The sequence below is a fragment of the Diceros bicornis genome, chromosome 18 (assembly GCF_020826845.1).
Source record: "Diceros bicornis minor isolate mBicDic1 chromosome 18, mDicBic1.mat.cur, whole genome shotgun sequence".
Taxonomy (NCBI): Eukaryota; Metazoa; Chordata; class Mammalia; order Perissodactyla; family Rhinocerotidae; genus Diceros; species Diceros bicornis.
The window spans coordinates 38,879,779-38,904,334 of record NC_080757.1 but is presented as its reverse complement, the minus strand read 5'-3'; the positions used below and the strand labels follow the sequence as shown (position 1 = coordinate 38,904,334).

Genomic DNA, 24,556 nt, shown 5'->3' with positions numbered 1-24,556 from the left:
TTGCAAGGCGTTCAGGGCCCTTCGCGTGAAAGGCACAGAGCTTCAGGGAGCGTACACAGGGTCAACCCCAGGTGGGTTCTTCCTGGAGCACAGCTTTGCAGCGTGCTCCACCTCGTGCACTTTCAAGCTTGAGAGCCACTGTCTGAGCATGGGGGGATAGTCCAGATGACCTCAGATGAGCCCTGGAGTTCTGGGGCTGGCTGCCACTGTGTGACTCAGCGTCTAACAAGAGCTGAGCCATGAGAACTGCAAAATGGGTGAAAGCAAAACCCTCGCAATGACACACGCCCATTTAAGGCATATGCCCAAAGCCAGAAACTGTGACAGTTTAATGAGGGTTGGTCAGGTTGGGGGAGGGCAGGGCCTCAGGTGGGACACTGCCTTTGCTGCGCTTGTGTCAGCTACAGGACAGAGAAGCTCCATCAGAGAGCGTGCAAGGCCGACTCGGTGCTAGAAATCCTGTCCCCAGATGCCCATGGGCCCGGGCTCACCCCAGCACGGGCCCCTCCTTGCCAGCCCTCTGGAGCCTCAGCTCCAACTGAGAGCTGACTCCAGGTCCCTAAAAAGCCAGAGGGCATGCCTGGTGCAGTGGGGCCAGCCACCATGGTGTCTCCGACCAACAGCTGCTTGCAATCACCACGTGGGTTCTGGGCTTCCCCTTCCGCTGCACCCGCTCTGCCCTCTGCAGCCTCCCAGGGCTTCCCCTGCCTGCGCTGGGGCTGGATCTGGTTTAGACAATTTCACTTACCATGCAGGTCTCTTCCTTTCATCTCACATTGCCCCCCAGTGGCCCTCTCTGAGTCTAAGGGTGACCTTAACTCCAGGCTTTGGCTCAGGAAATGAGGGTCATAATCCGTGCCTTAGTGTCTGTGCGAGGAACCCATGAGCTGGGGTAGGAGCAGTGTGTGACTGGGGCAGCCCTGGCATTCAGGAGGTGCTCCATAAATGGCCATTTTTCGTGCTCTTCTTCTTTGAATCTGGGTTGGTTGGCTGAGGACTTGGAATGTGATGCTCTTAGACCTCTATCGAAGGCTCAGTCCTTGAAAGAATCAGTTAGTTTGGCCTAAAAGAAACTTTAGTTCCCACCCCTCAGTAACGCCCCTGATCTTCCATCCCCCACGGTAGTGGGCACGGAGGACCTGAGAAAGGGGGGTGTGGATGGCTCAGTTCAGCCGTCCCTGCTGCAGAAGGAGCAGCTTGGAGCCCACCGAGGCATCTTCAGAAGGAAAGGCCAACAATGCCTGGAAAGCTGTGGCCCTCGGCCTCACCAGGTCTCGGGCTGATGGGTGGGCGGTTGCTGGTGCAGAAAGTTAACTAGCCATGAATCCCTTCTCAGCACTGGTGGCTTGGGATATTATTCTTCCCACGCAGATGTCCCTGCGCTTGAGGAGGGCTTGGTGGATTCCCTTGGCACTAAAGAGTGAGGAACGGAAATTTGAGTATGATGCCATGGAGAACGTTTTCTGGTTTATCCTCATGCCCCCATCCCTTCCCTAGGGAAGTGCTTGGCACCTTGCAGCCCAGCTGAGCTGCACAAAGTCCTCTACAGTCCCCTCACCAGCCAATTTTAATCCCTCCCAGCCTCTGGCAGGACCATCATTTCTGCCTTTTAATGATCACACGGGGTGTTGGCTAAATCTGCTGATGTCCGTCTTCAGCCTAGCCCCTCCTTGCCAAGTTTAGGCCCCTCCACAAAGAAGGGGGGCTCAGTGAATGAGCAAGACTTTCCCCAGATGAGAACATGTGTGTGAATCCCCTGGATTCTCAGCAATTTCATGGCAGCCCAGAGTCAAGGGGACCTTAAAGGTCATTAGAGGTCATGCAGTCCATCAGCCCCCTACACATACACAATTGGGCAGATGTGGCTTTGGTCCTCAGACCCCGGGTCAGGAGGAGGGTGGGGATGCCACAGACACCTTCCCCTCCTTCCAGAGAAGGAGTAGAGGGGGCAGGAGGGTCTGACTCTTCACCCCAGTGCCACTTGGTACCAAAGACACCTGCCTGCTGGTCTTGGGGAGCTTGACCACTGCAGCCCTGGGAGGTTAGCCCCCTCCTCACTATCATCAAAGAGCGGTTACTGCAAGGGGGGAAGTGCAGGGGAGGGCTTCTCTGCCAATCCCATCACACCTCTGACCTTTGGTTCCCCTGCAGATGCTCCAGTGGCTTTGACCGCTACCGCCAGGAGTGGCTGGCCTACGGCTGTGCCCAGGAGGTGAGAGGCTTAAGTGAGCCAGGCTGTGGGAACGGTAGGGCTGCCAGCAGGCCACTGGTCTGGTAGCTCTTCTCAAGGTGTCTTTGGCTCTTGGTGAAATTCTCCCCTCCACCCGGGACTCGGATCCTCTTGGAGGCTGTGCACCTGGTGACATTCATGAAGGGTCTGCTGTGGCTCCAGGACTCAGGCTTTGAGGGAGGCAGTCATTCTGGGAGTGAGGAGGGCTGTTCCAGTCACCCCCCATTTAGAAGCCCATAGAGGTTCTTTCCCACTGCTGGAATTTTCCAGAATGCTCAACACTTTGGTTCTGGGCGGGGCACGTCCTACTCTCACACCTTATTCCAACACAGACGGATCCATTCATCCATGTGTCCTTTCTCCCCGCCCCCCATCCCTTCTTGCAGTGCGAGCACATTGTGTGTGCCGCCCTTCACTGCATGCTGCTCTACTTGCTCTGATTTAATCCCAGCATGGCCCCAAGAGCTGGGGGCCAGTGCCTCCAGCATTTAACCATAAACCCCCAGACCCCACTGCTGTGCACTCTCCATCATCTCTCTTATCAGGAAGGCTGGGTGAGCTGTCTTTTTCTGGCCTTAAAAAAAAAAAAACTTGTCCAGCAGCCATTTCTGACGTTGGCTGTTGGTGAATGTACAGATTTGCTCTGTTTATTCAAGATTGGCATCTCAGCTCCTTCCTTGAGAAAGGATTCGAGACAGCTGACAGATAAATGGCCCTGTACGATAAGATGCTTTCAGGATACAGTGGAAGGCTTAAATGCATTCAGGGCCCAGCTTTGGTTAGATTACCACGCTTGTACCATGCACTGGAATCCTAAATGTTCCAGCCACTGAGGAATGAAGGTGCCCCCGCTGCTGAGGAATGAAGGTGCCCCCGCCGTCCTCCTGTTTGAGAGCTCTTTGCTATGTGGCATGCCCGCCGGCGAGGCTTCCGTCCAGGGCAGTGCTGGGCCTCTCTTGCAGGCAGAGGGCAGGACATGTGAGGACTTCCAGGATGAGGACCACTACTCATCCTCCCCCGACAGCTCCTTCAGTCCCTTTTATGGAGATCTCACCACCACCTCCTCCTCCCTCTTCATCGACAGCCTCACCACAGAAGGTAAGGTCTGAGCCCAGGTTGGGAGGGGGCCAGAGAAGCCATGGGGAAGAGCTACTGCCCTGGAGCATCACTATCCCTGACAGGTTATCTCCCGGAATAGGAACTGGCCTGTCCTTTCACAGATGAGGGACCTGAGGCTCAGAGAGCTGGGGTCACTTGCTGGTGAGAAGCAGAGCCAGGTTTAGAACGAGTGGACTCCACGCCCAGGCTCCAACCACTGTGCTTGCCCACATCAGGGCTGTGGGACAGAGTTCACTGTGGCCAGGGGAAAAATTAATGTGCCAGCTCAGTGCCAGGTATTTTATATAATAAATCTCAGTTAATCCTAACAGCGGTCCTCACAGAACCTGTGAGGTCTTATCATCCCTGTAGCAGGTATGAACTCAGTCCACACTCTCAGACATGAAAGACAGAGGGCCTATCTTTTCTGTAACTCTGCCCTGGCTCTCAATCCTTACTCGGCTGGAGGGGTGGGGAATTCCACCTCAGCCGTTCCGGGGCTTGGCTTCCTGCTCCTGTGACCTTGTGCAGGCAGACGGTCAGAGTGGGCAGCTGTGTCTATCTTGGGTTGCTGCTGATCCGTCCCTGCTTCTTCAGGGCTGGCTGTCCCCAGGGGCTTCTCTGCCCTCCTGAGGCCTGGGGGTCTTGTTGAAGCTGCCAGAGGTCCAGCCACCCGGCGGCACCACAAAGTGTCTCGGGACGCCTTGCACAGACCCACTGGGATTCTTGGGCTATTTCTGAGAAATTCCTCGCTCTTGTCCTTTTGTCTCTCTATCACGTCTAGGTTTCAGCCCCTAGGCTAAGACTGAGAGACTTGTGGGCTTTTACCACCTCCAGTGAGCCAGATACCTGCTTGAAAGGGGCAAATAGAAAAGAGGAAAGGAGAGAAGAGCCAAAGTTAATATTTTAAAACATTATTCAGCCACAATCCCATTTTGTAGTTACAGAAATGGGCTCACAGGGACAAAGTAGGTTACTCAGGGTTACATGAGGAGTAAGGGGTGGAATGTTCTTTCCCTCGTGCCCCCTGCCTTCTAAATGCAGCCTAGAAACCTAGAGCAGGAAGCCATGGATCTGGCTGGAGGGAAGTCATAGAGGAAAGTGAACTAATGATGGAAAGAGCCAACATTTTGGGGGTATTGACTGTGTGCCAGGTAGGGTGCTAACGCTGTGCACGCATTAATACTCACTAGTCCTCCTAACAATTCTGTACATTGATGCTCTTTTATCGCCATTTCATAGAGGAGACACTAAGGTTCAGAGAGATCAATGACTTGCCCAGGGTCATATAGCCAGGAAGAGGTGGAGTCAGGTCTCATCCAGCTCCAAAAGCAAAGATCTTGACCCTGACCCTGCTGCTTTTCTTGGTGCTGAAAGAAATAGAAAAAGGTCTTTGTGGATTCAGGGGACAGGTAAAAATAGCGAAAGGTGGACAAGCAAGGCAGGTTCAGACAGTTCCCATTACTCTGAAGTTGCCTGGGACTAGCAAGGAGCTGGTTAAGGCGGGGGTATTGAGAGCAGCATTGTGCTGGTGCTGCGGGGGATTAAATGAAACAGGAGCAGGAAGAGACCTTGCCATCAGGGAGTTAAAAATCCAGTCCGGGGTTTAGGGTCTATCCTGCACAGTCTGTCTTAGGGTACAGGGAGATGCTGTGAGTGAAGAGGATATAGCACTCCAACCAAAGGGACCCACCTGGGCAGGGCAGGGTCAGAGAGCAGAGGAGTTAGTGGGAGCAGGTTGCTGGAAGGTGCATGGACCCCTCTGGCATCAGCCAGGCAGAGGAGCAGAGAGGGCCAGGAGAACAGGAGGTATGGGGGCTGGATTTCAAGAGTTGTTCACTTGCAATCAAATGTCACCCACTGGAGTGACCCAGAACGACCTCTGAGTGGCAAGCTTCTGCCACAGAGCCCATGCATTATATTACAAAGAGGGACGGGCCCTCACCCGGAATAACTGTGTGCGATATAAGGGCTCATCTGATGAGCAGCTGAGCAGAGCATGTTGATAGCAGCAGGAAGTGACAGCTAACGACTGAAAAACGACCACTCGTTCAATAAACGTCATACGCATTTCTTTCTGTGTGAGTTTTCCTGGGACTTGACCACAATCCGTTAATTAGGGAACCAATACACATCACATGGACCCCAACAAGACAGCAGCTGGGAACCAGCCCTTGGTGAGTGGGAGAAAAGAGCTGTTGTGGGCACAGCGTGGTCACCTTCAATTGCTTTGTGGGAAGGACTGGCTGTAGGTCCTTTTGTCTGCCGGGGTAGATGTGGACGGGGCTATAATGGATTTTCAATGATCTAGATTCAAAACAAGTTGATTCAAATCAAGTCAGTTTGCCCAATGACGTTTAGGGTTACTTTGGTCAGTTTTAATTAACCAATGCATTATTTTCAACTTGCAGTAACAAAATAGACTCAGAGTTGTATTTAAATCCCTTGTTTATCAAAATTCCTGAAGCAAACATATCTTTCTATTATAGTCTACAACTCTCTGTTTTGTTTTACTCTCAATTCTTAGGGGTGCTTTTTAAATTTAACTTTTTGTAATTATGTAATAATTAAATGATGACTTACATGGTTCCAAAGTCAAATCTGCAAAAGCAGGTATATTCAAAGAAATTTAGTTTCTAGTTCTCTCCCCTCCACCCTATTCCCTCCTTCCCCTATAGGGAACCATTTAAAAATTTTCTTATAGTTTATTCTTCCATTATCTAATGTGATTTTTTTGACATTTTAAGACTTATTGGAAATGTATAGCACAGCAGGATGCCATGTCCAGGTACTGGATGTATAAACAGGTTGGGTGTTGGGAGCTCACAGTCTAGGGAAACAAGGGGACCCAAGACGCTGCAGAAACAGGTAACAAATGCAAGGGGACACAGAGGAGGACATGCCCATCTGTCCTCCGGGAAGTGACAGGGCCAGGGCCAGGACTAGGGTGAGGCAAATGAGGGACTCAGCTCAGGTATAAAATTTAAGGAGGCACCAAAAAAACCCCACAATAATCTAGATAAATAGTATTTTAATACATTATTTATAAAAATCAAAATTAATGCCAAAAATTCCATGACGAATAAAATATCAAAATTTTAAATAAAGACAGGATCAGATCCTGCTTCACTTGTGTCACCCTAATGCCAGCCCTGCAGAGGGCATTTCAGGGGTGGAACTTTTGAAAGAGGGACAGTGAAGGGGAGGAAGGGCACCCTGCAGGAGGAACAGTATATGCAGTGGCTCAGAGGCCTGAGAGATCTCCAAGGTTGAGAGTGCCCTGGGCAGCTTGTTACGGCCACTGCCACAGTCTTGAGTGGTGGCGAGTCACAGGAGGAAAGAAGACGAGAGATAAATTGTGAAGGGCCTTGAACACCTGTGAACAAAAGGGAGCCAGTAAAGCCTTTAAAATGACCTGGACGGTGGAGGTGCCGGAGCGGGGAGAGGAACGAAATGCATGTTGTGGGACATAAATTGTGGAATAGTTCAATTTGTTTAAAGTTTTGGTGCTTAAAGCAGTCATGTCCAGTCATCTAGAGCCTTCTCCTGACATGGGACTCTTGTTCTCCTTTCCCCGTATGACTGTGCGGGGAAGAGCCACAGGAGGGGCCAACCATTGGGACTTATCTAGGAAGCTGCAGGATACACACCTTGAGGTGCAGAGAGAGTGTTGGCATGGAAATCTGTCCTCAACGTTGTACTCCAGGCAAATCTGATCTGGTGACACACTCCCTCCTCAAATCCTTCCTCAGCTTGCTGTTGCCCCTGAGGAGAATGTGAACAGTCTTCAACTCATCTTTCCAGGCATCTGTCCCCCCACCCCCGCCTCACCCTCACCACCCCCTACTCACATCCTCTCCACCCTCCAGCTCCACTGAACTGCTTTCTATTTCTCAACTGGCCAAGTTCTTGCTGCCTCTGAGCCTTTGCCCACACTCTTTCCTCTGTCTGGAACCCTTTTTGCCAGCCCTGTATTTCATCCCTCCTCGACTCCCTTGGTCTGGGTGAGGGCCCCAGTCTTCATTATGCTGGATTTTAATTGTCCCTCCATCCCTCCCACCTGTTAACTCTCTGAAGGCAGAGACCACGTGACCCAGTGCTCAACTCACAGTAGTGAACACTCAATAAATAATTCTTTTGTTTGTGAGGAAGATCAGCCCTGAGCTAACATCCATGCTAATCCTCCTCTTTTTGCTGAGGAAGACTGGCTCTGAGCTAACACCTATTGCCAATCCTCCTCCTTTTTTTTTCCCCAAAACCCCAGTAGATAGTTGTATGTCATAGTTGCACATCCTTCTACTTGCTGTATGTGGGACGTGGCCTCAGCATAGCTGGAGAAGCGGTGCGGCGGTGCGCGCCCGGGATCCGAACCCCGGGCCGCCAGTAGCAGAGCACGCGCACTTAACTGCTAAGCCACAGGGCCGGCCCAATAAATAGTTCTTGAATGAATGAACATGAGACTAGGAAAAGTTGGCTTGTTCATGGCCTTCTAACATTACACTGCTGTGTGACTTTGAGCAAGTCACCCCCTCTCAGGGCTTTAGTTTCCTTGCCTCTAAAATGAAAGGTTGGACTGAACCTCCCTAAAGTCCCATTCAGACCTAGAGTGATGAAGACCATAATGATTCCACTAATCTTGTGCCTTCTCTCCTTTTTCTTTGAAGATGACACCAAGTTGAATCCCTATGCAGGAGAAGATGGTGAGTACAGAGCTGCCTGCCCCTCTTCATCAGACCCACTGCCTCTTGGACCCCCCTCCAGAAGAGGGTACAGCTGTCACCTGGCCTCTTCGCTTTTATTCCGAGTGGGGGAGTGGGGAATGATAGCAGCCTGAGCTTCCCAGACCTCCTGCTGGGTGGGAAGGCAGAGGGGCTTCTGGGCACAGGCCCCCTAGATTGAAGGAACCTGTGTCTACATCTAGACATTTCTCATCTCAGCCAGGAACCTCCTGTAGTTCTTCTCCAGGCCTCTCTGCTCTTGACTATTTGCTGCCCTGAAAAGAGCAAGAGGAAGAGGGAAGGGCTGCACTGGGGCAGGCATGGCAGTGTGGGGCCTGTGGCCGTCGGCCTCTTGTCCCCGTGGGCCTCACAGTCAATGAGAGGTGGAGAGCAGTTTCTTTTGATTCCCAACCTGGGTTGGCAGAGAGTACACAAAAGTTATCCACCACAATTTTTACAGAGGTGCGGCTCCAGAGGTGGGGTCCCCTGCCCCCAGGGTCACCTGGGCAGATAATCTCCTCTCTGATGACGCGAGGGACCCCAACTCCCCTCCCCTTGCCCAGAGCCAGCTCAGGCCCTTGCTGCAACCACTGCAAGAGGGAGACGGAAATGCTTTCCAACTCCAGGGTTGTCATCTGGGGTCCAGCAGGAGAGGAAAGATGATTAGTGCAGCTCAGCTGGATCGGGTCTCCCACCACAGATGGAGCCATTACTCCTCTGTGGGCAGCAGGTGTGAGTGTGTACATGTGTCTGTGTGTGTGTGTGGAGAGGGACTGGGCCACATTCCCCTGCTCTGTGCCACGTGCTCATCAGCCCAAGCCCTCACCGTCAGATCATCAGGGTCACTGCAGGCTGCGGGCTGATTGCCAGGTCAGGGGAGGCTAGCTTGTCCACCTCAACTCCCCCACCTGTTGGCAGATAGAGGCACTAACCATGCACTGGAGTGCCTGGGATTGTTTCTCTCCTGGGTCTCCTCTGCCTGCAGAGAAGAGGGGATGGGAAGGACAATGATTTTGGATGCATGCAACATCCTATTACAAATCCCCACCCCCTGTTGACTCCCATCCCACCCACCAGCTATGTAAAAAGGATTTGATATTTCTGTTGCTTACATGCTCGTCTGTCGTCTCTATTTCATTTTCTCCGCATCTCTACAGGGCAGGGAGAAGAAGCAAATAGCCACCCCAGGTAATGTCAGGAGCTAGGCTTCTTAATGACCGGCACTGACTGTGTCCTTGGGCACATCACTTCACCTCTCTGTATTTCCATTACCTCAGCCACACGAGAAAGGGGTGGACTGGATGAGCTTCCAGCTCCATAGTCTACGGGAATACTCAGTCTCCTCCTTGGGATGTGTTTCAAATACTTGGAATGTTCTCAAAGAGTGCCTGCTGGTTTATTAGCCCTCAGAGGATCTAGTTCACTTCTTTTATTGAGCTCTTACCATGGGTCCGCCATTTTTTCTAAGAGCTGAGGACACAGAGATGAATAAGACACTGTCCCTGCCCTCTAGGAGGTCACAATCTGGTAGTGAACAATGACAGGTAAAAATATGGTCATTTTGCTATTGTGACAGCTGACACTTATTGAGGTCGTCCAAGATACCAGCCGTGGTCCCCAGCAGTTGACATAAATTATGTCATTTTAACCCTCACAATAACCCTCTCAGGTAGTTATTATTATTATCTTTGTTCTGCAGAAATGATAACTGAAACCCAGAGAGGTTAAATAATTTGTCCAAGGTCACACAGCTAGTAAGCAGCAGAGCCTGGATTTGAACCCAGGCAGCCAGACTCCAGATCTCAAACTCTTTACCATCACGTGCCCTTTGTGAATTCCTTAAAAGTGCTTATGTGGCATGGGCATCAGAGAGAACTTCTCTTATGATCCTTATTAGACATTTGGGCAACTTTTAAGTGCTTTTGGAAAACCACCTGAACCGTGCCAAGAACGTTAATGCCACACTCATGATGATTCCAACCACTCCCGTCCCACTTTTTCATGTATTTGATAAGTGGATCCGAAGGTTCTGTTGGCTTTCATCTCTGAGGCTTTGTCAGAACCCAAGACTCCATGGCCCCATCTTCCCTGCTCCCCTGCAGCCACTCCCTCCCCTAATGGTCTCTCCACAGGCCTTCAGAACAACCTGTCCCCCAAGACAAAGGGCCCCCCCGTGCACCTGGGCACCATCGTGGGCATCGTGCTGGCGGTCCTCCTCGTGGCGGCCATCATCCTGGCAGGGATTTACATCAATGGCCACCCCACCTCCAACGCTGCGCTCTTCTTCCTTGAGGTCAGTGTAGAATTTGGTTGCAGCTCTGCCGTCTGCTTCTGCATCAGCATTTCCCCTGCCATTCGGTACCCGCCTCTCCCCGTCTCATCCCTCACCCCCACATGCCTGGCTCCTCTTCCTACCTGAGGAACCTTCATGGACTCTATCCTGGCACACTCTATCACACACTGGCTGGTGTCCTTTTAGTCCCTAACCCCAAGGGCTCTGCCCCTCAGAACTCCTGCAGCCCTCCTGTCCTGTTGAGCAGCCCATCTGCTTTTGCTCTCCCATTTGTGAAATCCCCAGAGGAAAGAAAGAAGTGCCACACATGTCCATTTAGTGGCCATGCAGCCAATCCCTAATGATTTATGGTCTCTCACACCCGAATTCCAGACCTGGTGCTTATTCAAAGCCACAATGGAACTGAGGTCTCTGTCTCTTTGCCTGCTGTGTGGGTTTTTTAGATTAGAAGTGACAAGTCATAATAATTATAAGGGTTGCTCTCTCTGGGAGCTTTCATTGAGGATGCTATGGTTTTGAATGTCTCACAATTCGAAGAGCCAGCAGAGTTGCAGCATGGGAAGTGAGGCCCAGCCCCCTCCACTCTCAGCTTCTCACCGCTCTCCTCGTGGCACAGTGGTGGCGCCTCTGTGACCACAGTCTCCTCCATACGGGTCACATTCCACCAACCTCATTACCCAGAAGCCTAGGTGGTTCCCTCCTCTCTGTTTAGACGGCCCCTGTTCCTTGTGAGTCCTGATCAGTCAGTCTAAGTCTTAGTCCCCCTGAGTATCACCCGGAGGACTGCAGGCCCCCAGCCACAAGGATGCTGGCGGAGAAGGTCTGAGGCGGGCCCAGGAGTCTGCATTTTCATAGGCTCCCCAGCTGACTGATGCAGGAGCTGCACTGTCTGGAGGGTTAGCTCGGCATTTTCAGAGCCTCCCCGAACATTCCATCTCTTACCCTCTCCCTCGCTTTCCACAGTCTCAGGGATCCTCTGGGTGTGTTGCTAAGGCTTTCACCTTGTGTCCTGCAGTCCACGCAGGGAGGGATAAATGACCTCCTTCCAGGCTCCTCGGGCTCCCAGCAGGTTTCCCAGTGGCTGAGGGATCACAGTGGGGAGCCTTCTGAGGAGAGGGGCCCTGACCTTCCCCTGACTCACAGTAGGCCCCCAGCGCCATTGGAAAAGAGTCTTGGTGCCCAGTGCTGTCCCTGCTGGGGGGTGTCCCCAGTAGGTGAGGTCGTGCCCGCTGACTCTGCGTCTGTGCCCCCGCAGCGGAGACCTCACCACTGGCCAGCCATGAAGTTCCGCAACCACCCCAACCACTCCACCTACACAGAGGTCGAGCCCTCAGGCCACGAGAAGGAGGGCTTCGTGGAGGCCGAGCAGTGCTAAGGGCACCAGGTCTCCCCTTGGAAGGGTAGGAAAGAAGACCCAGGGACCCAAAAAAAAAGATGAGTCAAAGCAAAGCAGAGAAGTGACTTTTCTTGGCCTCCTCCGAACATACCCTGGCTGGGAAGATGAGACAATGGTTTGTGGTGCCAGAGCACCCCAGATATTGAAGCAATGGGCAGAAAAGCAACCCTGTTGAGTTTTTAAGGAACGATAACCTAATTTCATCCTGTTTTGATGCAAGAGGTCTCCCCTTCTGGGTCTCTCAATAGTCTACCCTGTAGCTGCCCCAAAGGCCCCTCCCACTGGAGATGGCCAGATGCCTGCTCTGGCCACGTAACGCCCCTGCATACGACACAAGAGAACTAAACTCTATACTGGGGCGCCGCGTTCCAGCGTCCATAGATTCAAGAGCTGGTCCTCACGGCTATGGATTCGGTTACTCAGCCCCAGCTTCTGGCTCCGGGAGTCTAAAGAGGGAGTTCGCTCCATCTGTTAAACACAGGTATGGTTCTCCCAGCCCTCCGTCAAGCCACTGAATGGCTGTTGTCATCAGAGGAAAGCCAAATGAGAGGAGAGAAAAGAACTTGTGGGGAAACTGCATCTTTAGGCTTTGCTTCTCAACTTGCCTTATCTGCTGAGAACCAATACTTCTGCATGGAACATGTGTGCAGCCCGTGTCACGGGCTTCACCCCAGCTCCAGCCCAGCCTCGGCCTGGCCAGCTGTGCTGTGCGCGGCCACACCTACGCTCGGCTCTTTATTCTGATGGCATGTTTGGTGTCCATTGTATTCACTGGCCTGTTCTTCCATCAGTGCCAGTAAGTCCCTCCAAAGGCAGGGCTTGCCTGATTAACATTTTTCTCCTCTGAGCTGGATTTTTATAGCCATTAAAGATGAACAGGGTGATGAGAGGGCTTCTTGAGACTACCCAGCAGGGAACTTCACTTGGATTCTGTTGAGAAGCAAAGCCACCGGAACGGTTGGGACAGAGGAAGCTGGCGCAGGAGGGAGGGACTTTCTAAGGAAAACCTTGACCTGGAAAGTTGCTTCCATCTCCCCAGCTCCGCTGGATGTTTTTGAGGCAGAGAGTTTAGACTCCCAAACTTAACCTGGTTTTAAGGGAATTCTGTCCCAGGGATGAGTCGGGGCTCCTTCTGAAGAGCATTTAAAATAAAAATCGATAGCTCACCCTCATTCAAAGTAAAAAATGTCAGCAGCAAATAAATGTTAAAATCACAGTGTCTACTTAGTCACATCCTTTTATGCCTGTCACGGGGACACTGCAAAAGAAAGAAGTTAGTTTAAGTACAAGGCCTCAGGAGGTGGGGGTAGGGAGTCCACGAATAACCAGACACATCCAAACACCTGACTGATGGTTTTCCAGTTGCTTTATGGTTTATCCTGAGGACGCTAATGACAGTCAGAGGAAAACATGGACCTCGGCTATATGTATGTATGCTTCATAAATCAGACAGGGAGGAGATGGGAAGGGTCTGAATTTGAGAAAGAAAAAAGACAATGCAGCAAAGAGAATAGGGTCCTTTTCAAGCTTCTGAAGGACAGAAAGGTTTGTAACAGAGCTCTCGTAATGGGAGAAGTGCAGCCGGGCGCTGAGATGGTCTGGGCTCCCAGCACCCCTGGCCGGCAGGAGGGTGATTTTTGCTCTTGCCTGACCAACAAAGCATCTATGACCTTTATGTGTTTAAAATGGCCAGTGGGGCAGTTCCTGCTGGGGCCAGTGCACAGCCCCATTGGTCCCACTCCAAACTCCAGCACACTTCCTCCTGATGGGAGCTCTACCAACCGTTCTGGATTCCCAGAGGGCAAGAACACCCAGAGTGAAGCAAGGGGCAGGGATGCGGTGAGGCATCTGCCATAACTACTGCGGGTAGAGAAAGAAAGCACTAGGTGTCTTGGGCCCCAGGCAGAGCAAGCCTGGTTGACCCCTGGGATGACAATGGTTAGGGCAGTGGAGCTGTCTGGCAGCAGGTAGCCTGGTTTGTTTACAGCAAAAAGAACTAAAGTTGTGTCCCTGAGAGAGCCCTCTGGACATTAAGAGCCTCTAGATTTCTTGAGCCATTACACGCAGCCCAGTGCCCAAGAACCAGAGCCAGCATCTCACAGAGTTAAAGCTGGTTCCCAGCTATCCTTAGGATCTCTCACAAGATAAACGTTTCTTAGACAGACCCAGGAATTTTACTCCAATGTTTAGAGCAGGTTAGATGGGTAGCTGTAGAGAGGGTCCCGCTTGGAGAGTGAGTGACTAGAAGGAGACATAGGGGTCTCATGGTCAACCCTCCGAGTTTGGCTGACAATCCAGGAAGGCAAAGTAGCACTTCACATACTGTGCACGATCAACCACAGAGAGCTTGCAGACTTCCAGGCCTCTCTGCCCCATGGGCATGTACAACCTCCACGGAAAGCAGGTGGGTGGCAGGTACCTTCCCCACGTGGTGTCTTTGGGCATGCGATCCCACTGTGATCCTACTTGGGGGTGGGAGGGTAGGGTCCATGAAAGTTCACCACTGCAACAGGAAGCTTCGACCCTGTGAAGTAGGGCTCTGGAAAGCCGTCTCTGTTGTACCCAGAAATCAGAAGATCTCAGGGAGGCTCTGTTTTACACCAGAACTCTTAAGAAAGCCAGTAAGAAAATAAGAATATGAAGAGGAATGCAGAGGCCGAGTGTGAGAGGGGACCCTGGATCAGGCTGTGAGCACAACCTCGTTCTTCTTTAATCAGCGGCCCCTAACTTGTAGACTTGTCCAGTAAAGTCCCGGGGTTTCTGATTCTAGAACATGAGTAGAGATGAGCCCAGCCATCAACCCCAGCATCGAGGAATGCCCCAGATAGAGCAGACGGGGTTTCCAAGCATGACTGACTGGCCATCTCTCTCCCGCCATAACCCCAGCTGGCCCCTGACTCTGGAGGCCATTTCTGGTCTCAGCCTGGAGCCTGAGGTTGAAAATGTCCTTTTGTCACAATCAGAGGTTCCCGCTGGGAAACAATTTTTTAAATGTGTGAGTTTTGCCAGGGCTCCCCCGTGTAATGTATCCTGTGTGTATATATATTTAGGCATATATATATACACATAAGTATATGTAGGTATACACATGCACGCACACACACGTGCATTTTATTGCTAAAAACATTGGCTGAAGCTGTAGCTGTGCTCAGCCCGTAGCTTGGTGTGTTAAACTAAGACAGTGGCAAAGGCTGCCAGCCAACTGCACTATTTGAAAAGCAGAGTGTTCACCACTTGAGCTGATCACTCATTTGGTTGTGGGAAGAGCTAAGACTTGCTTCTCCCGGTCCTGGAACAGATAACAGACTTGCACGGAGCACTGATCAGGGGCTGCACCCAGACTCCCTGGCCTTGAGAGCAGACACCAGGGAGAGTCACAGATAAAATGCAGCCAAACTCTCTCTTTCCATCCTCCCCCACCTCCCTGCCCCAACAAAAACCTACCTGAACCTACAGCACAATTAGAAGGATCTGGGGATTGAGCTGTCCCAAATGCAATGTATTCGCGTTTTTAGTATGATTTCTCTGCATAGATTCTCAGTGTTAATAATAAAAGGCAACATTCTTTTACAAATTCTGCTGTGTGCAAAAGAAAGGGCGAAGGATTTTGAGTGACATTCTGCAAATCGCCACACACATCTTAGTCCTGCTGACTGACGTCTTCTCTAAGGACCTTCACTGAGGAGCATAGGAACAGCCTCCAGCAATCTGCCCATCAGGACTGCTTTTCCCAACCTCCCCTCCTGTCTCCAAGAGAAACAGTCTGGAAAGAGACTCGAGCTGTTTATTTACTTTGGGTTTGCAAATCTCTGGGAGAAAATGTTATGGGTTTCTAATCTACTATCTAGAGACAAAAAATAAATCTGCGTAAGTTGACGCTGCCACATTTCTGGATGCTTTGCGTTAGAACCATTTAGCAGCCTCATTGTGTTGTTATTACTTTACGTTTTTTGCTCACAAAACATGGTTAAGCAAACCAAAACAGAGAGGAAAAATTTGAACTCCTCACAACCAAAATCAGCTATGCCAAATTTCAGGCTCCAAACAAGCCAATTTATATTTAAACATGTTGTGTTTGCCAAATAAAGAGGAACGTGTTGGAGAAGGCAATGTGGACTGGTAGGAAAAGCACCCAGCTACAAGCTACACAGGGAGTAAGAAGGTGGGAGCTGTAGCCCCAGCCCTGTACCTGAGGAGCTGTGTGATGGGGGCCAAGTCACCCAACTTCTGTGGGCCTGTTTCCACCTCTGCGAAATAAGGGGGCGTGGGGGGGCCGGCCCCGTGGCGGAGCCGTTAAGTGCGCGCGCTCCGCTGCTGGCAGCCTGAATTCGGATCCCAGGTGCACACCGACACCGCTTGTCAGGCCATGCTGTGGCACCGTCCCACATAAAGTGGAGGAAGATGGGCATTGATGTTAGCTCAGGGCCAGTCTTCCTCAGCAAAAAGAGGAGGATTGGCATGGATGTTAGCTCAGGGCTGATCTTCCTCACACAAAAATAAATAAATAAAAATAAACAAAATAAAATTATTTAAAAAAAAAGAAATAAGGGGGTGTGGGGACTAATTGATCTAAGGTGGCAATATGCTCCTCTCCTTAGCAAACAGCCTCACCTGTTTCTGTCTTTTTTTCCAGTTCACACAGCAGCTCAGACCAAAGCATCCCTTTCTTTTCCATTATCCTGATGGAGTGACCAACTTGTTCTAGTTCGCCCGGGACTTCCCTGATTCTGACACTGAGAGCCCTGTGTCCCAGGAAACCCCTCAATCGAGGGCACGCTGGGACAATTGTTAGTCTATCCTCGGACTCTATTCCGACCCCACTGGCTGAAGAGATAACGTTAATAATCTGAAGCGCTTATAGAGCATTTTAGAATTGGACGTAGCTATTCAAAGTGTGGTCCATAAGGCAGCGTTAGCATCCCCTGGGGGTTAGCTGGAAATGCAGAAATCAGGCCCAGCCACCCTAGACCTACTGAGTCAGCATCTGCATTTCTTTCATGAAATGCATGACAGTCTGGGAAGCTCTTCTAGGAAGCAGTTTTACCTACATGATCGCAGCCTGCTGGGGAGGCATTATTCCTCCATTTCCCAGTTGGGGAAACTGAGGCTCAGGCAGGCAGTTTACTTGTTCATTTATTCATTTGATTCATACTCATTAAGCACCTACTGTGTGTCAGTCATCATTAAGTGACTTGCCCAAGGTCACACAGCTAATAAGTAGCCGAGACAATCTCTAAACCCAGGATTTCAGATTCCCATCTGAGGTTGTTCCCTGTGTACCGCAGGGCGGCGCCAGAACCTCGGGGCCACGGTTTAATGAAGAAGTTGATTGTAGATTAAACAGAGACCTCCCAGGCCTGTAGAGAGCCTCAAAAAGATGCATAGCAATGACTTCAGATACGCACTCTTGGCTCATGAAACCGTGAATTTATCAGCTATTTATTTACACAGCCCCAAGAGCTTAAAAATGTCCTCATTGTTACTGCCGCCTTTTCATCCCCACTCCAGTAACCCTCCTGCAGGAAGATTTGGAAACACTCTCCGTAAAGCTTTACACAATACGAAGGCCATACCTCTGTGCTATTTATCTTCTTCAATGGAGGTCAACTAATTACTTCATTTGCCACAATGAGGCTGGAGAGAAGGGAGATGGGAAGGGAAGGGAGAATCCTTACTTGAACTGCTAAAACCAAAGAGAAATTCTTTGGGGGACGATTTTTTCCAATGTTCATGAAACGTTTTCACATTTGGTCCCTAGAGATAGCTAAATCATGTGCACAGTTTTCCACAAAGCTAAAAGCACTGAAAAAAAGCCCATCTGAATGTGGGCCAATAAAATGCCATCCTACATTCCCATCTTGGGTTAGAACCTTCCCTTCCAGCTCTAGTGTTCCCTCTTCAAAGGTTTTTATTCAGAAATTGACTGTCACCACCATGGGATCAGATGAAGTGTCCAAAAGATACAATATAAGAGTCACTGTGTCTAGCAGAGAAAAGTCTGAAAATCCTCAAAAAATAACAGATCCAGTTTCTCCTCCATTGATCTGCCCTGTGGTTCCCTGAGTGTAGATCCCATTTTGAGTTCACATTTTGAATGCTCTCAACAAACTCAGATGTGGTGGGTCAAGTGTCTAATGGTGATCCTTTTGCCTTGACTCCTCTCTCCCAAGGAAGAGTAAGGAATTGCAAGAGCCCTTCCTCAAGGCCAAAAGGGCAGCCTGCCCCAGGGCCACCCTCTGCCCTCCCCAGAGCTGCTGACACCCCTTCTGTTGTTGGGGCTCTTCTCTCCCAGGCCCTCTTTGCCTACTCTTTGTCTGCCTCCAGAGACAAGCACTCAGCCCCCTTTCACTATAAAGGAGAAACCAAAACTAACAAAACTGGGCATTAGCAAATCTTATTTACAAAGGTTCTGGTCTATTTACTTTTGTCCTCTGAGATGACGATGATGGCAGTGTGGTGGTGGTGGCTCACGTTTACTAAGTGCTGCCTATGTTCTGGGCACTGTTTCAGGAGATTTCTCTGTATCATCATCTATGGGGCAGGTGCTGTGGTTACCTCTACCTTACAGAGGAGGCCACTGAGGCGCAGAGCACGAGGGAATTTGCTCAAGGTCACCAGCAAGGTTACTCAGGCAAGGTAACTAGAACAAGTCAGTTGGCCTCTGGTTTGGTTCCTCAGCTTTGGTTCCTGAGACCAGGGCTTGTCCGCTCTCCTACCCTCAACACCTTGACCCGCCTTCTATCAAAGGCCCTGTGGATCCGTTCCTCCATGGAAGCCTCATTTCCCAGCCAGGAAGTAGAATTGGGTGGGAGGAGGCACCATTGCCTCAGTTTCAAGTGGAAGTTTTAAATTTCTGAGGCCCCACAGATGGGGTCACCCCCAGTTCACTAGATGTTACCTCTCTAGAAATGAACTCTCTCGGGGTGCTCCTCCCATCCTTTGGGCCACACGTCTTAGAGACTGTTACCTGATGTTTTCCAGTCTACAAGAGGCCAGTCTACAAGAATGGCTCTCTTGTCCAATCTCCCAATCCCTTAATTTTACAGAGGGAACACTGAGGCCCATGAGGGCCAAGAACGACTTGCCCAAGACCACACAGGGAGCGGGAGAGCCCAGGCTGCTGGTTCCCGGAGTTGGCGTGTGTGGTGGGTAAGCGCGTGGGCTCTGATGCCACCAGGCCTGAGGTGAATGCTAGTGATGCCACACACCACCTCTGTGACCTCGCCCAAGTTACTCGATGTCCCTGCTCACTTTCAGCATCAGTTAAATGGAAGTGATGAAAATAATAGCACCTGCCTCACAGGCTTTGTGAGGATTAAACATTCCAGTGTTTGGAGCCAAGCATGGCACTCAGCAAGTGCTCTGAGAGTCCTGGCTTCTTTTTTACTTGTTAATTACTGAATGCAACACAACCTATCATCCAGGGGGTTAACAGATTTTCTGGTGCTTTCTGCTGCCTCTATGTTTGAGCGTCATTTCCACCAGAAGGACGCGCTCTGCTGGATGACCTGCTCAGCAGGCAGTTAGCAAGCATTTCCCTCTCAGAAAGCCTTCCACTTACCCCAGGGTGGGGACAGACAACCACCGACATCGCTACAATGGGGTGGCTCTTGTTACTCTGAAGGAAACAGGCATTGAAACGTCTCCTTACTCTTCATTCTTAGTCTTCTATATTTATCTTCAAAACACTAACTCATTTTCATATTCTTTAGGGGAAAAAAAAAAAGGAATGTGAGAAAGGGATAATGCAGAATTCAGCCTGCAAAAACCAAACCCTTGAAACCTCCCTCGGGAATTAATTTTGAGGCAGGGTCTCAGTACCCAAGGCTAATTGTTTTGTAAGTAGACCAGATGAGGCACTGGGTTTACTTTTCTAGTTCCGTTTAAACTCAAATAAGATTAATTCTTGCAATTCCTTTTGAAAGACAGATTAAACTAATAAAGCACCTACAATGAGGTCCTGCACATAACAGGCACTTTGCATATTTGTAGAAAAGATGAATGCAGAACAAGAGGTGCGCCTGTTAACCCAAACAGAAACTCCTCTTTTCCTCACCTGAGAAAGCCCTCTCACGGATATCTTGATGGAAAGAAAAAGGTGAAAGCCTTCATGGTCTTTCAAAGGCACAGAAGGCCAAGACAAGCACAGATGTGCGAGCTTGTGCCTTCGGATGGGCTGCAGGCTAACGGGCCAGAGGGTGGGATAGGCCTCCATGCCTGCTGAGAGGAAACCTCTCATCCCCAGGCCCACAGAATAACCAGAAAACCCAAATTTAGAATCCTATTCGCTCCCCTTGCCTACTTCCTCTCTTCACAAGAGGAGAAGGTCGATGTTCCGGCAGCCCCCAGAAGCAGGACAACAGATTACTGGACATGGAAACAATCCCTACTCACGCAGGACCCAGGGCTGGGTCCACTGGTTTCTGGTTATTTGGCAAAAAAGCGCAAATTTACTCTCAGTCCTCAGCACCCAAATATATGACTTATAAGCAGCCTGCTAGAAAGGACACAAAATGAAGAAATGCAAAGCAAAGTGCCAGAGGCACTGTGAGCATTTCTGGAACGAATTCCTTCCTGGCCCGATCTTTGTAATCCAGATTCCCAGATTTTCTGGGGGAAATCACTTTCTGCAATATAAACACCCTAGGAGAGCAGGAGGCATGGGATCATGGCCCAGGGCCGATTAGAATCAAGTACCACCGAAAGGCTACAAAGAAATTTCTCCTTTTCTTTGTTTATGAAGTTACCAAAAAAGCCCTTTGAGGAAGTAATTCTGCCTTTGAGAACTCAGAGAAGCAGAAAAGCTCTTACAGGGCCTTCTCTAAGATTTCTCCTGCTTCTTTAACTTTGGATCTGATGGTTAAAGAAATATCCACCACAGTGGTTTCTGTTACTTCCATCTGAGTTCCTTCTATTCAGGCAACTGTGCGGATTTGACAACTAGCAATTACAAGAACCTAAGGCGCCGAGGGCTCTCGCACCACTTGTATTTCCCCCACCCTAGTAAAACAAAGTTCCTCATCAGTTTGGCACATATGGGAGCCGTCCCCCGCCTCCACTCTCACTCATAATAAAAAGCTCCCTCGTATAGGGCTCTTCAGCTTTCAAAACACTTGCACACGTTCAAGTCTCAAAGTCAGGGCAAGCAGAGCTCTTGCCATTGGGGCCGTCGGAACACCCCACTGCTAATGCTCCCCCAGCCCAAGCCTGAGCATGATGCTAAATTCAGTACAAATAAAGCCATACTTCATATTGATGGATCTTAGTTTTCAAAACACTTTCTCGATACAGTATCTCATCTGAGCATCACAGTTCTCCTTAGAGGTTGGCAGGGTGGAAGCTAGCATCCCTTTTTAAGGATAAAGGAAACAGAAGCTCGGAGCACTGAATGCTCTCCCAGGGCCCCACTGCCTCTGACCAGAAGATGGCATCAGAACTTCAACTCCACCCACCACTAATAATATGAGGATAGCTAACATTTATGGAGTGTCTTTCTCCATACACGCTAAGGCAGCGCTAAGCATCTCATAGGCATTTCAACCAGAAGGTAGAAGGGAAGCCAATGACCTTCTCTCTCTGTTGGATTCCTAAAGCTGTCAATCAAAACACACTTCTTGGGCACCTATCCTGGGCCCAGCAAAGCAGGAGCTTTAGAAATACAAAAAATAAGAGCTGGTCGCATTTACGGTACTTACGGTAGAGTCAGTAAGACAAGACGAGATCGTGCAAAACAGAACAATGCAACCTAATTCATATTTATGGCCTCAATTGGTGAGCAGGCCAAACTCTCAGAGTTATGGTAGCTCAAAGGAGAACTAAGACGGAAGATGTGCAGCTGCACCGTTCAGTATGGTAGCCACTGGCTACATGTGACTATTGAGCTCTTAAATGTAGCAGCAACTTAAAATGTAGCTGGTCCGAATTGAGATGTGCTATGAGTGTAACACACTCTCCAAATTTTAATAACTTAGTACCAAAAGAAAGATTGTAAACATATCTCATTAATAGTTTGAGTGTGTGTGTCTGCATGTGTGTGAGGAAGATTAGCCCTGAGCTAACATCCAATGCCAATCCTCCTCTTTTTGCTGAGGAAGACTGGCCCTAGGCTAACATCCATGCCCATCTTCCTCTACTTTATATTCAGCACGGCTTGACAAGCGGTGCGACAGTCACTGCCGGGGATCCAAACCTGCGAACCCAGGGCCGCCGAAGTGGAGCGTGAAAACTTAACCACTACGCCACCGGGCCAGCCCCTAAATTCGTTTTTTAACAATGATCACCTGTTATCAGAAAAATAAAATGTATCTATATAATTTATTTTAAATAAAGACATGAAATGACTTGCCCATGGCCATCCAACTAACTAACTGCATAGCCAGGGCTTGAACCCTGAACCTAGGACAACTCCAAGTTCATGCTCTTATCCCCATGAGAACCCACAGAGATATAAAAGGCTTTGGAGGGCATAGGAGTTCAACTCTCACCCATGTCAGGTCTTCTCTCTGCAATATTCCTGGAAGGTGGCCAGCTAGCTTCTGCTTGAATACCTACAGTAATTCATTACCTTTCTAGGCAGCATGCCCTATTGTTGGCCACCTGGTTATTAGGATTTTCCTCCATTAAAGGAGGAGAAATCTGTCCATCCTAAGTTCTGTCCTTGAGTTCAGGATCCTCACAGAGGAGGTGGCCCACTTAAGCTAGGCTGAAAGTATGGGCTGGCTTGCACTGGTCTCTAAGGAGAGACCTCAGGTGCGTTTCCAGCAGGTTCCTCACTGCTTCATGGGGAAGGGAGCCCCAATCTGCCCTGCACCCCACTCCTCCCACCTCCACCACCCAGCACTTCCTGTGGCCTGGCCCAGGTAAATCTTGCTTGCTTGGTGTGCACTGCCTCTCTGATGTAGCTGTGGGGCCACAGCTGCAGCAAACGCCTGAATTTCCATTCATGGTAAGGCCTCCCACCGCTGAAAGGATAATTATCTGCCTGCTGCGCTGACAGGTTCCCATCTGGTAAGGACTAAACACCGTGTCTTTAGAAAAGACACCAGAAAAGGCAAGCTCCTGGCCTGGCTTTGACAGATTCCCTCAGCTACTCTAAGGGGAAAAAAGAAATTGCTGGGGTAGGGGTTGGGGTGGGGCAGAGAGATAGAGAGAGGAGAAGAGGAAGAATCTGGGATGCTAATGAATTCCTTGTGATCTCACTTTCCTTATTCCAACACATGCTCCTCTGCAAAAATTGACGGGGCTGCCTTGCCAGCCGGAGCCTGAAAATGTACCCAGGTAGACAGAACCCCAAGTCCAAGAACAGCCTGTGAGAGGCTGGCTGCCTGCTGATGGGTGAAAATTCAAGACAGAAAACAAATGGGACCCCCCTCCCTGACATTGTACTTCCGAGGTCTGCTTTCCTGGTCTGCCCCCAATCACAGTGACAACAGAGCAGTGGACCCAGGAACATTTAGAGCCAAGAAAAGTGGCACCACCAAACCCTGCCATTGCCTCTTCCCTCCTCTCACGGCCACTTTCAACATCAAAAAATAATAAAATAAATGCCCTTTAGGAGTTTTAATAGTCTGAAGCCTATAATTGGATCCCCAGTTCATTTCATCTGCTGACGCTGTGGGAGGGCCTGTGTGGTCAGGACTGCAGGCCAGCCATCTGCCGGCAACCGCAATTGCAGGTTGTTCCTAAGAGTTGGTGCAACTAGCACGGTTAGGCTCAAGTAAACCCACAGAGGCATTACTGATTGCAGCCATGTTCCAGGCTTTGCTCTCAGTGCTTTGTATTCTTGCAGCAAATTTGTGAGCCAGGAGTTATTATTAACATTTTAGAAATGCAAAAACTGGGCTCAAAAGAATTAAATGACAAGATTATGCAGCAAAAAAAAAAAAAACAGAGAGGGGATTTGAACCCAGGTCTGTCCTGCTCTAAAATCTATACTTTAAAAAACAAAACAAAACAAAATTTTTATTTTATTTTATTTTTGCTGGGAAGATTCACCCTGAGCTAACATCTGTTGCCAATCTTCCTCTCTTTTTTATTTTTTCTTCCCCAAAGCCCCAGTACATAGTTGTATATTCTAGTTGTAAGTCCTTCTAATTCTTCTACCTGAGCCACCGCCACAGCATGGCTACTGACAGACAAGTGGTGTGGTTCTGTGCCCGGGAACCGAACCCAGGCTGCTGAAGTGGTGAGAGTGCCGAATTTTAAGCACTAGGCCATCAGGGCTGGCTCAAAACAAAATTTTTATTATGGAAAATTTCTAATCACAAAAGCACCATGAACTAGTACCATGACCCCCATAAACTCGTCACCAAGTTATAATAACTGTCAACACAAGGCTGCTCTTTTTGCAGCTCTACGCCCACCCATTCTCCTTTATCGGGTTATTTTGAAGCAAACATTAGACATCATGTCATGTCATCCATAAATAGTTCAGCATGTATCTCTACGAAAGACGGACACTCAAAATCTGTGCTCTTGACTTCCTCAAAACAATGACCCGGGATGAGAGATTACCAAGAAAATGCCCAGAAAAATCGCAAGATTTACATCATCCCCAGAGGGGAATGAAGCATTCCCTGGCTGCCTGTGGCATTTCACCATAATGTGGGGAGGGTACAGTCTTTATCTGCTAAGTCCAGGAATGCCTGGTGGCAGCCCAACATCATGAGGAACTGCCCCCCTGGGCATGTGGACAACCCATTCCTGCCTGTTACCCCAGTAATGTTTACCTGAAGAAAATGTCACCTAACCAGTTCTTTCCACCTGCACTATCTCAGAACTTGTTACCTTGTTGGCTGTCTTGTGCACATGGAATAATGTCA

The 24,556-nt window shown here is 49.7% G+C and overlaps 1 protein-coding gene across 2 annotated transcripts in view; it reads left to right on the top strand.

Moving 5' to 3' along the window:
• Positions 1-13,961, top strand: part of PLXDC1 (plexin domain containing 1) — a 60,656-nt gene extending 46,695 nt beyond the window's left edge. For both annotated transcript variants that reach the window (XM_058560826.1, XM_058560825.1), the window contains 5 exons: positions 2,152-2,212; positions 3,193-3,328; positions 7,993-8,028; positions 10,179-10,339; positions 11,595-13,961. In XM_058560826.1, coding sequence (XP_058416809.1) covers positions 2,152-2,212; positions 3,193-3,328; positions 7,993-8,028; positions 10,179-10,339; positions 11,595-11,714 — 514 coding nt within the window. In that variant the 3' untranslated portion in view covers positions 11,715-13,961. The remainder of the gene's footprint in view (positions 1-2,151; positions 2,213-3,192; positions 3,329-7,992; positions 8,029-10,178; positions 10,340-11,594) is intronic.
• Positions 13,962-24,556: the final 10,595 nt, after the last annotated feature.